Raw genomic sequence first — 13416 nt, 5'->3', positions numbered from 1 at the left:
TTGTTGATTATTCTTCTGTGCTGAAATTCTGGATTTAAAGTGTTTGATAGGCTTACTGCTCTATGGGGAGGTTTCTCCCACTTTTACCTTTTCTGCTTTTCAGATGGGGAATTTCAGAATCTTTTGAAATATTATTTTAAATGTGGGATAAATGCAATGCTGTTCAAACATTGTTTGTCCAAAAGTACACACAACTATACTAGTGCACTACTCTTGTGTGTGAAACCAAAGAAATGTGTGTTATGTTCATGTTATTTATAGTGTGTGTTTGTGTTTGTGTGTAATTGTCTTGTCATTGCGTCTGTTTCAGTCAGAGGAATGTGTAGTATGTAGCTTAGCCCATTGTGACTGTGTGTGTGTGTGTGTGTGTGTGTGTGTGTGCGTGTGTGTGTGTGTGTGTGTGTGCGTGTGTGTGTGTGTGTGTGTGTGTGTGTGTGCGTGTGTGTGTGTGTGTGCGTGGTTTCTGTTTGTACTCGAGTTTCTGTCTACACAATAAAAGAACCAAGTCCTAATAATAATTATTATTATTATGACTTGGATTTAATATTAATTCAATTCAATTAAACTTTATTTATATAGCGCAGAATACAGCAAAGTGCTTAACAATATAAAATTCATAATAAGAAAAAAGAACCCAACAATTCTGATAATGTATTATATCATTATGCAAAAACACGAATAAAAAGAATACCAATAATATAATAATAGTAATTTTAATTGTTAATATTAATTCTAAAAATGTATATTTACATATTTTTTCATAATACATTGTTGTTATTATATGCAATAATATGAAAATTCATATTTAAATATTAAATAATTCTGATAATATTCATCATATTAAAAATTAATAAAAACAAATATTGTAATAATATAATTGGATTACAATTTATTTATTTTGTAGGCAGAAACTCAAGCACAAATATGAACCTTATATTATTATTATTAGTAGTAGTAGTACTATTACTCAGTGATTTGATTTTTTCCAAAGGTTTTTGTTTACACATGTAAAGCTCTAGTTATAGTTAAACAATAACAATGTAAAAAATATTGCTTTTTAAACTTTTCATTCTGAAAAACTTTTTGCACATCTCTATACTCATAGGAACTTTATAAGGTCCAAAACTTTCCTATTTCCTGTGTTTGTTTATACGTTGGCTTACAAACATGTTACGATTTATGCAGCCCTGGCACAAATAGATTTCTTCTGTTTGCTTGGTAGTAAACAGATTTTCTGGAAAGGTAATTGATCATAACGGGAGCCGGTAGTCACATTTCCACACAACGTGGAAGATTTCAATTGAATAGCTGCTGTCACCATGAGAACCTTGGAAGCCTGAAACACAAATAACTTTACTTGGAATTCAATATTTTCCAACTTTGTTTTGTCCGCTGAGGAATTTCCCGCAAAATCGTTCAAGCAAAACAAATTAAAAGTGCAACACAAAACCCATATAACAGATGAGATGAGAAGAAAGGTTGTTGTAATGTAGGAAAAGGAAATTTAGTAAGAAAAGTGCCGAGTATTTTATTTGGTCACTGGTTTAATGACAACATAGTGATACCTTTAAATCAGTGGTTCTCAACTTTTTTGGAGTTGTCAGCAAAATGATGGTCAATGGTTCTATCAATCTGTGAAAACCACATTTATTTATTCACTGTTATAGTAAGTTTACTTATGGACCATAATATATAGTCATCTTACAGTAAATCCTGTAAATCCTTGTTTTAATCAAATATAAAATGGGTTAGAAGTGACCAAAAATGGTGGAGAAGCTGGTGAAATGGGATTTAAAAAAAAAAAAAAAACACAGAAATGGGTTAAAAGTTGCAAATTAGAGTGGGCAAAAACAGACAGAAAAAGTGGTAAAAAGGGTTCAAAGTGTCAATATTGGAACAATTAGTAGGAACTATTTAAAGTGGCAAATTATGACCGTGAATGTAGTTAAATTGGCAAAAAAAAAAAATATCATGAAATATGGTGAAAAGTGGTTAAAAGTGACAATTATGGGTCAACATATGTGACATTAGGTAACAAAGTGGTAGAAAGGGTATATAAGAGCTGAAAATGTCTTGAAAGTGGAAAAAATGTGCAGAAAAGGGATTGAAATTTGATGGAGAAGTGGCAGAAATGGGAGTAATGTAGCAAAAATACATTAAAAGGAAGAAAAATAGGGCAAGAAAAAGTGATGAAAATAGGTTAAAATATGGCAAGTTTGGTGTAGTTGCAGAAAAAGGGTAAAAATAAGCAAAAATGGGCCCCAATTGTTGAAAAAAATATTCTTAACCCCAAGAATGAGAACCCCTGCTTTAAATAAAATGTCATGTGATTATCAAAACACAGGTAAGGCACTTAATAACATCTGTACATTTCAAATACAAATCTAGGTTTGTGTCTTTTTTGTCTCAGGGAGAGGAGCACATTCTTGATATTCCAACATAACATCTTGTAAACAAGTACTCTAAAACACTTTCAGGCGTTTTAACACCATGTGAAACACACCCAGCGACTGGCATGTGAACATTCAGTTTGGTTTTGGGTTCCACAAAGAGTCACGATGTCCTGGCCTGGCAGTGAAAACCAGCTGCTCCAAATATCTCAGCAGAAGAAGAAAGTTGGCTACAGGTCACGGTGAGGTCGGATCAGTGGAAACAATGCCACGCACCACATGTTGCTTCACCTTTTGATCTTCACTATCTCCTCACAGAGCCTGGACAGGTACTGGGTGAGCTTCACCATGAGGATGATGGCCATGCCCCCCGTGAGAACGCACGAGGGCCAGAGCAGCGAGTGGAAGAGCACGGCGTGGTCGTAGAGGCGGGTCAGGATGACCCTGTCCTGGCGCTCGCTGGGGTCGTAGAAACACGTGAGCTGCTGGTTGACCTTCAGACGATCAGAGATGTTCAGGATCATAGCGTGCATGGCCGCGCTGTCCCTCTGGCACCGAGGCACGTAGAAACACTGCAGACCACATGGAGGAGTTGGCGTCAATTTCATTTTTCAACTACGTCTCCAATTATACATGTTCAATTACAACTCAATTACGATTACGGTAACTGGCCTTTTTTCCTATTACAATTAAAATTAAAGCCGCAAGCGACATTGCAGGGTCCAAAAAAGTGGCCAGGAGTGGTAACCCAATGTTGCGTGTCCCAATGTTGGGGATTAAGTGGTCAATTTGTGTGAATTAGCATTAGCTTCACGTAGCAATAACCTAGCATTAGCATTAGCCTAGCAATAGCAATAACGTAGCATTAACCTAGCATTAGCGTTAACCAAACATTAGCATTAACCTTACAATAACATTAACCTAGCATTAGCATTAACATTGCATTAGCTTTGCAATAACATTAACCTAGTATTAGTATTAACATTGCATTAGCCTAGAAACAGTATTAACTTAGCAATAGCATTAGCCTAGCAATAACATTAACCGAGCATTAGCAATTAATATAGCGTTAGCATTTACATACCATCTCAGACAGAGTCTGTCCTCTAAATCTTTCTTTCTGAAAGCATGTCAAAGAGTCGGTGTGTTGTGTCAGGTGTCAGTTAGAGACTGCTCGTCAAGACTCGCCTTACGTTGCTTCTGATTGGTTTATTATTACGTGATGCCTGCCGTAGTTGGTTAGATTTAGGCACCAGGAGACATGGATTGGTCTGGGATTGGTTATCTCCGTCAGTCAATTAGTTACTCGAGCTACGGCAAGACGTGAGGACCGAAGTTCATTATCACAAAAAAAATAAATAGCGTATTGAATGGGGAAATATCAAGTGTGGCGTGTGGTGTGAGAATGCGTCAAATTGCTTGACTGTCACACCCAAAGGGTGAGGTTTGGCAGCTCTGAGCATTAGCCTAGCAATAGCAATAGCGTTAGCTTAACATCAACCTGAATTTCTTTTTTTAAATGCTGGTCTCTGTAATTGTAATTTAGTTGTAATTTAACATTAGTAATTGAAGACGTGATTTTGTAATTTAAAAAATTAAAGACCCCAACACTGGCAGGAACAGTTCAGTAAATGGTTTCCATGGTTACTCACTTCAGGGCTGGCGTCCTGAGTCTCTTCGTTGTGAGACAAGCGTGTGATGCGTCCCGTGTTGTTGACGCTGACGTAGACCTGCAGACACGGGTATTTAGAGGCTCTCCAGCAGTCTGAGCCACAGCTGTATGAACAGTTAACGTCTGCTGTGAGCGTTGAGTTGAGAACGACACACACGGCCTCCTCCGTCCACACGCTGCGTTGGAATAGAAATGGAAAAAAATATCAACTGGCTTCAAGCTGCTGTTCCTGGAATTCTGCTTTCAATTTTCAGGATGAGCGAGCTCAGAAACGGTTTGTCTACAAACATGTGATGAATAAAACATGTCACAGCGTGTTAACAACAGTAGCTACCTGTCGGCGTAGGAGCGTAACGTAGTGATTCCAAGGACAAAATACATCACGATGGAGGACAAGATCATTCCCAGTCCCAGAATAATGGCCCGGTCTTCTCCAGGCTTCAGAGCCGTCACCGTCTTCTTCTTGTCCAAAATATCCACCTCACGGAACTTCTGATAGATGGACCTGATAATATAAAACACGAGGTCATCCATTAGGCCATCAATATTCTACAACAAAGTATAAACCACTGCTTTAAAGTCAACATTCCCTCGCTTGGATAGTTTTAATACCACTTTTTTGAATAATATGTTAGGGTTTGATTTATTCAGACAACTCTTCTTCAGGAAATTAACTTTGATCTCCTGTCATGTTTTGACCATCAACTGCCAGTCTTATTCAGAGGCGTCTGCTGATTGCTATGATGTTTCCTTGACTTCCTCAAAATAATTCCATCAAATTTATTTTTGTGTTATTCCAAAATGACAAAAATAACTTGCTGGAATAATTACCTGGAAGTCAAGGAAACATCAAAGCAATCAGCAGATGCCTCTGAAGAACACTGGCAGTTAACAGTTTTGTTGGGATGTTATTGTGACTTACCCGTAATAATTCCAGCAAGTTCCTTTTGTCTTATTTTTGAATAACATTAAAAAAACAATAGTCCTTTTTATTACGTGAAAGTCAAGGAAACATTAAAGCTATCAGTGGATGCCTCTGAAGAAGACTGGCAGTTCCCAGTCAAAACATGGCAGGTGATCAAAGTAAAATCTCCTGAAGAAAAGTTGTCTCAATAAATGAAACAGTACATATTATTGAAACAAAAAGAAGACAAAAACGAGTTGCTGGAAATATTACACGGAAGTCAAGAAAACATCAACGCAAAACAGTCAACTGCCAGTTATTTTCAGAGGCGTCTGCTGATTGTTTTGATGTTATTTTTAAATATTATTCAAAAAGAATACAAAAAGAACTTGCTGAAATTATTACGCAGAAGTAAAGGAAACATCAAAGCAATCAGCAGTCGCCTCTGAATAACACTGGCACTTGATAGTCAAAATATGTCAGGAGATCAAAGTAAATTTCCTGAAGAACAGTTGTCTGCATCATTATTAACAATTATTATTCAAAATTATCATCTTTTTGAATATTATTCAAATAGAAGACACAAATAACGTGCTGGAATTACTACGCTGAAGTCAATGAAACATCATAGCGATCAGCAGACACCTCTGAAGAAGACTGGCAGTTGACAGTCAAAACATGCCAGGAGATCAAAATAAATTTGTCTGAATAAATGAAATCATACGTCTTATTCAAAAAGTAGACAGAAAGAACTTGCTGGAATTATTACCTCCTTTCATTTCCTCTCACTGATCCTGTGGTGTTTTTCACCCCAGCTACGAAAAACATCTTTCCCGACGACCCGCGTCCTCCTCTTCTTCTTCTGCCCGCCGAAGCAGAACGAGAAGACTGCTGGAAAGACCTGAGGAGACATTATTAACACTTTTTAAACATTCGGCTTTTGAAATCCATTCACTGCTGTGAATAAAATAGTTAGAAAATCATCCGTAGAATTCGTAAAGTTATGCTCTACCTTTGATGCATGTTTCAGCTCAAACAAAATAAGCATGTGTAAGAAAAATAACGTGCACGCTTCTCTCTGCTTTTCATGCTCATCAAGCAGGAACAGGAAGTTGTGCTGAGCTCGCATGGACTGAACAAAACAAACATCTCATTACGGGGCCACAAACAAAGAAGCTCTACAAAGGGCCCAAACAAGATGAGTGATGGCTTTAGATGAATGGTGTGAGTGCGTGGCCCTACCTGCTCTGCCCTCTCTTTGCTCAACACCTGTGCTGTCAACACTAAGTCATTGTCGGCTCCACTCGTCACACAATAACAGCTTTGGACGTGGTCGCTCCGCCTCACTGCAAGGCCTGTAGCATCCGTAGGAGAGAAAAGAAAAGAAAAGAGGAAGGAAGGAAGAGCTTTGTGTCGTAACTCACTTAGCTTTGATTGAAATGAAAAAGAACGAGACACATTAGGAGAGTTTGGCTTTGGGTTCAGTCGAGGGTTGGAGGAGTCGATGCAAACTCGTTCAGAGAAATGACCTTTATTTATTTAGAAGAAGAAGCATTTATAACAAACCTGTTTACCAGAGTTCACATAAGGTCAGAGTCTTATCCAATGGGTTATAAAGAATCTTTTAGAGAATTAAAGTACAGTTTTCATTACGTTTATTCAAAGTGATGCTATTTACAGTTAAAAAAACAGTTTTGTTTAAGCAAATCAAATATTGAAATGAAATTATTTGCAGAAAACAAATGGAGCCATTGCACAATAACAACAAAGCAAACTAGTTCATTTTGTCTTCTTTTTGAATAATATTTCATGGTTTTATTTATTCACACATTTTTTCAGGAAGTTCACTTTGATCTCCTGACATGTTTTGACTGTCAACTGCCAGTCTTCTTTAGAGGCGTCTGCCGATCGCTTTGATGTGTCCTTGACTTACGCGTAGTAATTCCAGCAAGTTCATTTTGTCTTCTTTTAGAATAATATGTTAAGGTTTTATTTATTCAAACGTTTTTTCAGGAAATTTACTTTGATATCCTGACATGTTTTGAATGTCAAATGCCAGTCTTCTTCAGAGGCGTCTGCCGATCGCATTGATGTTTCCTTGACATCGGTAAATTAATTCCAGCGAGTTCTTTTTCTTTTCGTTTAGAATAACATTACAAAAATAATAATCTTTTTAATGACTCGGAAGTCAAGAAAACATTAAAGCGATCAGCAGACTCTTCTGAAGAAGACTGGCAGTTGACAGTTTTGCTCTGATGATTCCTTGACTTCCACATAATAAATCCAGCAAGTTCCTTTTTGTCTTCTTCTTGAATAATATTTTTTTAAAAATGCTATTGATTTTTAATACAATTAAAAAAGAAAACAAAAAAAACTTGCTGGATTTATTACGTGGAAGTCAAGGAAACATCAAAGCGATCAGCAGACACCTGAAAATTTATTTATTTTTATCCTTCCACATAATTTGTCCAGCAAGTTCCTTTTGAATAATATGTTATGGTTTCAATAATTTTGACTTTTTTTCAGGAAATTCACTTTGATCTTCTGACGTGTTTCAACTGTCAACTGCCAGTCTTTTTCAGAGGCGTATGCTGATCGCTGTGATGTTTCCTTGACTTCCGTAAATTAATTTCAGCAAGTTCTTTTTCTCTATTTTTTCAAAATAATATGTTGTTTCATTTATTAAGAGAACTTTTTTTTCAGGAAAAAAACTGTTTCAGTGAACACTCAAAACATGTCAGGAGATCAAAGTAAATTTTATAACCAATATTAATTATCATTAACCTACATATATTTATTTATGTGCCCAAAATAGGTATGTTGTCTCAATTAAACTACCTATATGTATAAAAATAAAGGTTATTCATTTAAAAAAAAAAAAAGCATTACAATCAAAACTGCAATAAAAAAGATATATAAATCATGTGATTGCAGCAGTTCATTTGAATTAATTTTTAATGTTCAACTCCACTAATTTAGTTATATTAGGAATATTTAATCTAATTCTTAAACAGGAAGTTGCACCTGTATTCAGGGAAGTAGCAGTTCAAGGCATAAGGTGGATAAAATAAAACAAATCAACTCACATTTGACAACCCCCACCTTGTTTTGTGTATTTTACTGTCATTTTGAAAAAAACATTTTTTTTTATTGAAGATTTTGTTGGTCGATCAATCAAACTTTATTTATATAGTACCTTTTGTAGTCCAGAGTGTTTTACAGGATTGACAAAAGTGGTTGATAAAAGGTTAAATTATTAAAGGGTTAGAAATCTAATGCAGCCAGGAGTAATTTTTTAAAAAAAACTCATTAAATTAATTAAGATGATGCCAAAACAAGAAAGAATCAGAGACAAAAACTAAAAGCTAAGCAGAAAAGGGAGGAATTTCTAAAATATTAAATGTTAAAATTTGCATAAAAGCGTAAAAGTGAAAAACAGCAATAATAATAGATTTAACACATCAAATAATTCAAAGAATACAATAATTTGAAATTAAAATTATAAAGCACTACAAAAGCTTGACTGAATAAACAGGATTTTAGCTTGTATTTGTAATAATAACCTCATTCACCTTGGATTCCTGTAGTGTAATAATCAGATTTATATGCAGGTCTAAACATGTGATGATTTATTTTTTGCTTGTTGATGTTGAGGTTAACAGAGTCTGACCAAAGTGCTGCTGCTGGGAGCAAAATAGTTGGAAAACAACCCAAGAAGTTCCTTTTGCATGAGTAATTTCCCTATTGTATTACATTCCCAGCTGTTTTGGGGAAACATTGCTACACTATGGACATTTGATGATGAAAAACCACAAAGCGCATCTACAAACAACATTTCCTCCAAACTTTCCGCATGGCTTTACATGCAGTTGTGCAACAAACAATCCCACGGACTCACGTGGATTTTCTGCTCCGTTCCACCACTTTTCCTGCTTTTTCTCCTGCGTAAAAAGAAGCTGTGACCATTGCCTGGGGAGTGCCCAGAGTTCCTCACATAACACATGTATTGATTTCAGCTAAACATGGACTTCCATCTATCTGCTCCACCATCAGCCAAACCTAAAGTTCTAAATGTGTTGGGCTCTCACTCCATGGGCCACAATAATAACATGGAAGGAATGAAGTGCTCCACATCTCCAGGATTTATGGACAGGAAGTGAATATTCTGCTCACTTTGACCTTGGTGAACTTTAGAAACAACACAGACTGTTTCCTGTAAATCTGTAAATGTCTGTGTCAACACTGCTTTAGACCAAGGAAACGCATCATTTCTCACGCCTTGTGCACGTTTACCAGTGTCTTTTCTTTAGCAGAGGTCAACAACCTTTGAGAAACTTTGAGATACTTCAAAGGTACAAAATAATACATAAGAGGATTAGCACCACTAGGAATAAAAACAAGGTCCAATATTTTTTACCCTTTTTTACCCTAAGAAAATTGAGAATTCTGAGAAAAAAGTTATAAAAGTCAGAATTCTAAGAAAAGTAGTCAGAATTCAGAGAAAAAGTCAGAATTCTGAAAATGAAGTGAGTTCTTAGATTAGAGTCCAAATTCTGAGAAAAAAAATTCAAATTCTGAGAATAAAGTGAGAGTTCTTAGAATGAAGTCAGAATTGTAAGAATAAAGTCAAAATTTTGAGAAAACAATTCCTAATTCTAAGAAAAAAAGTCAAAATTCTGAGATTAAAGTCATATTTCTGAGTTTAAGATTAGCGTTCTGAGAAAAAAAAAGTTATTAAAGTCGGATTTCTGAGATTAAAGTCAGAATTCTAAAACTGAAGTCAGAATTTTGAAAAAAAAAAAGTCAGAATTCTGAGAAGTCAGAATTCTAAGTTTAAAGTCCCAAATTTGAGGAAAAAAAGTCAGAATTCAAAACATTTAAAACATTTTAATCAATAAACTTCACTTCAATCAATAATGAAAAAAAACAAAACATTTTTGACACAAAAAAACTACATTTAAACACTTTCTCTTTCAATATTTTTATTTTTGGTTTTTATTGAAAATCTTGATTGACTTTAAAGCAACTTTAAAACAAAATGATTTAGTTAAATGTCATTACTTTAATATAGACACAAATCTAACGTTTTATGCCTGTCATTAAAAGGCAAGAACAGGCTCCAGCTTTTTGTTTCCCTTGGGAACAAACACAAGAACAGAAATGTGACAGATCTGAATTAAACTACTGTAAAGGATTTTAAATGAAAGTGCAGAGCATTTCTGATTGTTGTCAGCCATGAGAAAAGCAATAACCTAATTCCTGACAAATCTTCCCCATATGAAGCGTTCTGCAGCAGGTCTGTTTGACACATCATTGAAGAAGTGCTGACATCAGCAGGAACGCATTGTTCTCACTTTCCTGTTATTATCACTTTAATGAATGTCCTGAGCTGCAGCTCCATAGGATCAGACACCATGACACTGCTCTACATCGTTTAGAGATGTGTCCTTTACTCCATATTTATTCCATCTGCCTTTTTTCCTGTCTATTCTGTTCTGTTTCCAACAAACTGAGCCAGTCTGAGGTAATTGATATATATATATATATATATATATATCATCAGATAAATTCATAGATCAATAAATCAAAGATAATTTGCTTGAAAAAAAAGATGTAAAAGGTTCAAATTAACATCCACTGTTGTTTTGTAAACAGCAGAAACGTGTTGGGAATTCACTTTGATAGTTTTTTTTGTAAGAAAATACAAGAAATCACAGTAAAGAATGAAGTAAAAACAATCTGTCTACAGGACTCCACATCCCACAATGCAATGCACCAAACTTTTCTGAAAATGTCAATAAACCAAGTGTTTAGATTTAAATGTCACATTTACATTTAACATTTAGATTTCATAATTAGATTTAGATTTCACATTTAGATTTAGATTTCACATTTAGATTTAACATTTAGATTTAACATTTAGATTTAACATTTAGATTTAGATTTCACATTTAGATTTAGAATTAGATTTCTCTTTTAAATTAAGATTTAGATTCAACATTTAACATTTAGATTTAGATTTAACATTTAGATTTAGATTTAACATCTAGATTTAGAGTTAACATTTAGATTTAGATTTAACATTTAGATTTAAATTTAAAATTTAGATTTAACATTGAGATATAAAATTTAGATTTAGATTTAGATTTAATATTTAACATTTAGATTTAACATTTAGATTTAACATTTAGATTTAACATTGAAATTATATTTTTGCGAGAAAAGTTAAAATCACAAATTTCACAAATATTGCTGTAAATCTGGTCAAAAGTGACATAACAAAAATTCACATGTTTTTGAAAACTCGGTTTGTTGCTAAATGTTGCAAAACGTTGCTGATTATTTGATCGCGTGCAACTTTACAATCGTCATCGTTTATCTTTCCATTAATTTGTCCACACTGAAAAGAATTACATTTAAATATTGTATTTTCTTTACATGCCTTAACTGTGAAATTTTTAAGTTAAATACCGTTTTGTATTCACAGTAATAGTCATATATAATTTAAAAATTTTCAGTTTATTTACTCTTGCTATTTGACTGTTTTTATATAGAACAGTTTGAGGGTTCAGCTGTAGCAGGTGTCTCCCCTCACCTTGCAGTGTTTTCATGTGGCATTTGAAGCCTCATGGCCTCCCATCAACACACTCATTGATCAACAATCTCTCACCATTTATTTTTTACTTTACTGCCTCTCTGACGTGTGTCCTGGTCCCCGTGCCTCAAACACGTCCCATGGTTGGTTTGCGTGGTTGGTTTGGTTAGAAAATGGATGGATAGATGTTTTTATTGGATTTAAAGAAGTTATTTTTCAGAGTTTAATTTTCTATTGTTTAATTCATTTTATTAAATTGTAAAATATTCTTATGTTTGGTGTTCAAATGTTTGACTAACATCACTTGAACAAGCCTTTTTCTAACTAATTACACACTAGTAGTTTGATTTGTGCAGATATTGTATCAAAATGGCAAAAAAATAAAAGGAAAATATACAAAACAACAAGAAACACGTAAAATTATTCATAAGACAAAACAACAAAAGAAGACAGAAAATGAGACAAAACAAATGTTTAAAGTCAGAATTCTGAGGAGAAAAAAAACACAGAGTGTTCTGACTTTTCTCCAAGAATTCTGACTTTAAATGAAGAATTCTGACATTTTTCCTGAGAATTCTAACTTTTTTCTCAGATTTCTGCCTTTTTTCTCAGAATTCTGCCTTTTTTTCACAGGATACATTAATAATATATATATATATATTTTTTTTTTTTTCATTAGTTTTAACTAAATGTATTCTCAAAGCATCTTTTGAAGTCTGTTTTTACTAAAGACTAAATAACAGCATGTGGAATCAGATATAGTGAATCCCAAAGTGATTCAGACCAGATCAATCAAAACTGATGTGAAATCTGCACAGGATTTATCTTCAGATCTCACTTCATTCTGATACAAACGGCCCAACCTCAGGGTCACACAGACACTTACTGTGTGTTTAGTGATAATTACTCCTATAGTTTCCTAGGTTGAAATCACAAGTGTTTATATGAACAAATCTGTGTGTTCCTACCTGTTGTTGCAGGGCTGTACTGATGGTGATGATAATCCACACTTTGTTCTACTATGTCAGCAGTGGCTCTCTGTGTGTGTGTGAACCATGGACAGTTTTATTTAAACCCTTAGCCCCCAGTGCACTGGATGCCTGCCATACCTGTGTGTGTGTAACATGAGTTGTGTGTCGTCATACACTGACTGCGTGTGTGTTAAAACATAATGATGTCTGTGAATAACTGTGTTTATTGTGGACACTGTTGTTGTTCATCACCAACCAACAGCAGCTGTTTCTAACAGCTCTGAGTCTGAGTCTAACTCATGATAAAACAAACATGAAATGAGCAGAAACAGTTGCTTAATGTGGCCACAAGGTGTCACTGCAGTCCCAAGAAGATTAAATATACATTAAAATTCAACCCTTTGCCACCTTTAAAGGTCATGGATTATGTGTGAAAATGGTAAAATACTTTAAATTGTTCATATTAAGAAAAGGAAAAGAATTCCCAACTTAATCCAAAACCACAACAAATGCACACAAAATGAGACAAAATTATTTTTTTTAAATGACAGAAACATTTACAAAATGACAAAAATATTCAAATCGACAGAAAATGTGCACAACAAGCAATAAGCATATGAAAAATGACTCAAAAAAAACAATATGACATCAAAATTATTTACAAAATGCACTACAAAAAAAAAACCATGGCAACCAAAGAAAATACATTAAAATGGCACAAAAAAACAAACAAATAATGTGCAAAAATGCTTATAAAACACACAAGGGAATGACAAAAACACACAAAATGGAAGAAAAATATACAAAAACAATATGCAAAATGACTCCAAAAAACACAACTAAAATGAGAGAAAAATATAAATCTAGAAACACAATACAACAAG

At 34.3% G+C, this 13416-nt stretch overlaps 1 protein-coding gene across 2 annotated transcripts; it reads right to left on the bottom strand.

The window, feature by feature from the left end:
- Positions 1-2225: 2225 nt before the first annotated feature.
- Positions 2226-12592, bottom strand: LOC114479617 (calcium-activated potassium channel subunit beta-2-like). Of its 2 annotated transcripts, XM_028473380.1 has the most exons (6): positions 12530-12592; positions 6209-6321; positions 5736-5867; positions 4397-4567; positions 4043-4238; positions 2226-2962 (listed from the first exon to the last, which is right to left on the bottom strand). In XM_028473380.1, the coding sequence occupies exons 3-6, from the start codon at positions 5792-5794 to the stop codon at positions 2678-2680; spliced, it is 711 nt and encodes a 236-aa protein (XP_028329181.1). In that variant the 5' UTR covers positions 5795-5867; positions 6209-6321; positions 12530-12592; the 3' UTR covers positions 2226-2677. The 2 variants fall into 2 exon arrangements, with proteins under 2 accessions (XP_028329181.1, XP_028329180.1); XM_028473379.1 differs by lacking the exons at positions 6209-6321; positions 12530-12592 and adding an exon at positions 5979-6160.
- Positions 12593-13416: the final 824 nt, after the last annotated feature.

The sequence above is a fragment of the Gouania willdenowi genome, chromosome 17, assembly GCF_900634775.1.
Source record: "Gouania willdenowi chromosome 17, fGouWil2.1, whole genome shotgun sequence".
NCBI lineage: Eukaryota > Metazoa > Chordata > Actinopteri > Blenniiformes > Gobiesocidae > Gouania > Gouania willdenowi.
Note: the sequence above shows the minus strand (reverse complement) of the source record. Positions and strands in the feature narration are given on the sequence as shown.

What these genes read in the sequence shown, in the direction of transcription:
- LOC114479617 (XM_028473379.1), bottom strand. An exon ending in TTACGCTCCTACGCCGACAG is followed by an intron (nt 4,239 to 4,396) that starts GTAGCTACTGTT and finishes ATTCCAACGCAG; the next exon opens with CGTGTGGACGGAGGAGGCCG. An exon ending in CTCAGGACGCCAGCCCTGAA is followed by an intron (nt 2,963 to 4,042) that starts GTGAGTAACCAT and finishes TGTGGTCTGCAG; the next exon opens with TGTTTCTACGTGCCTCGGTG.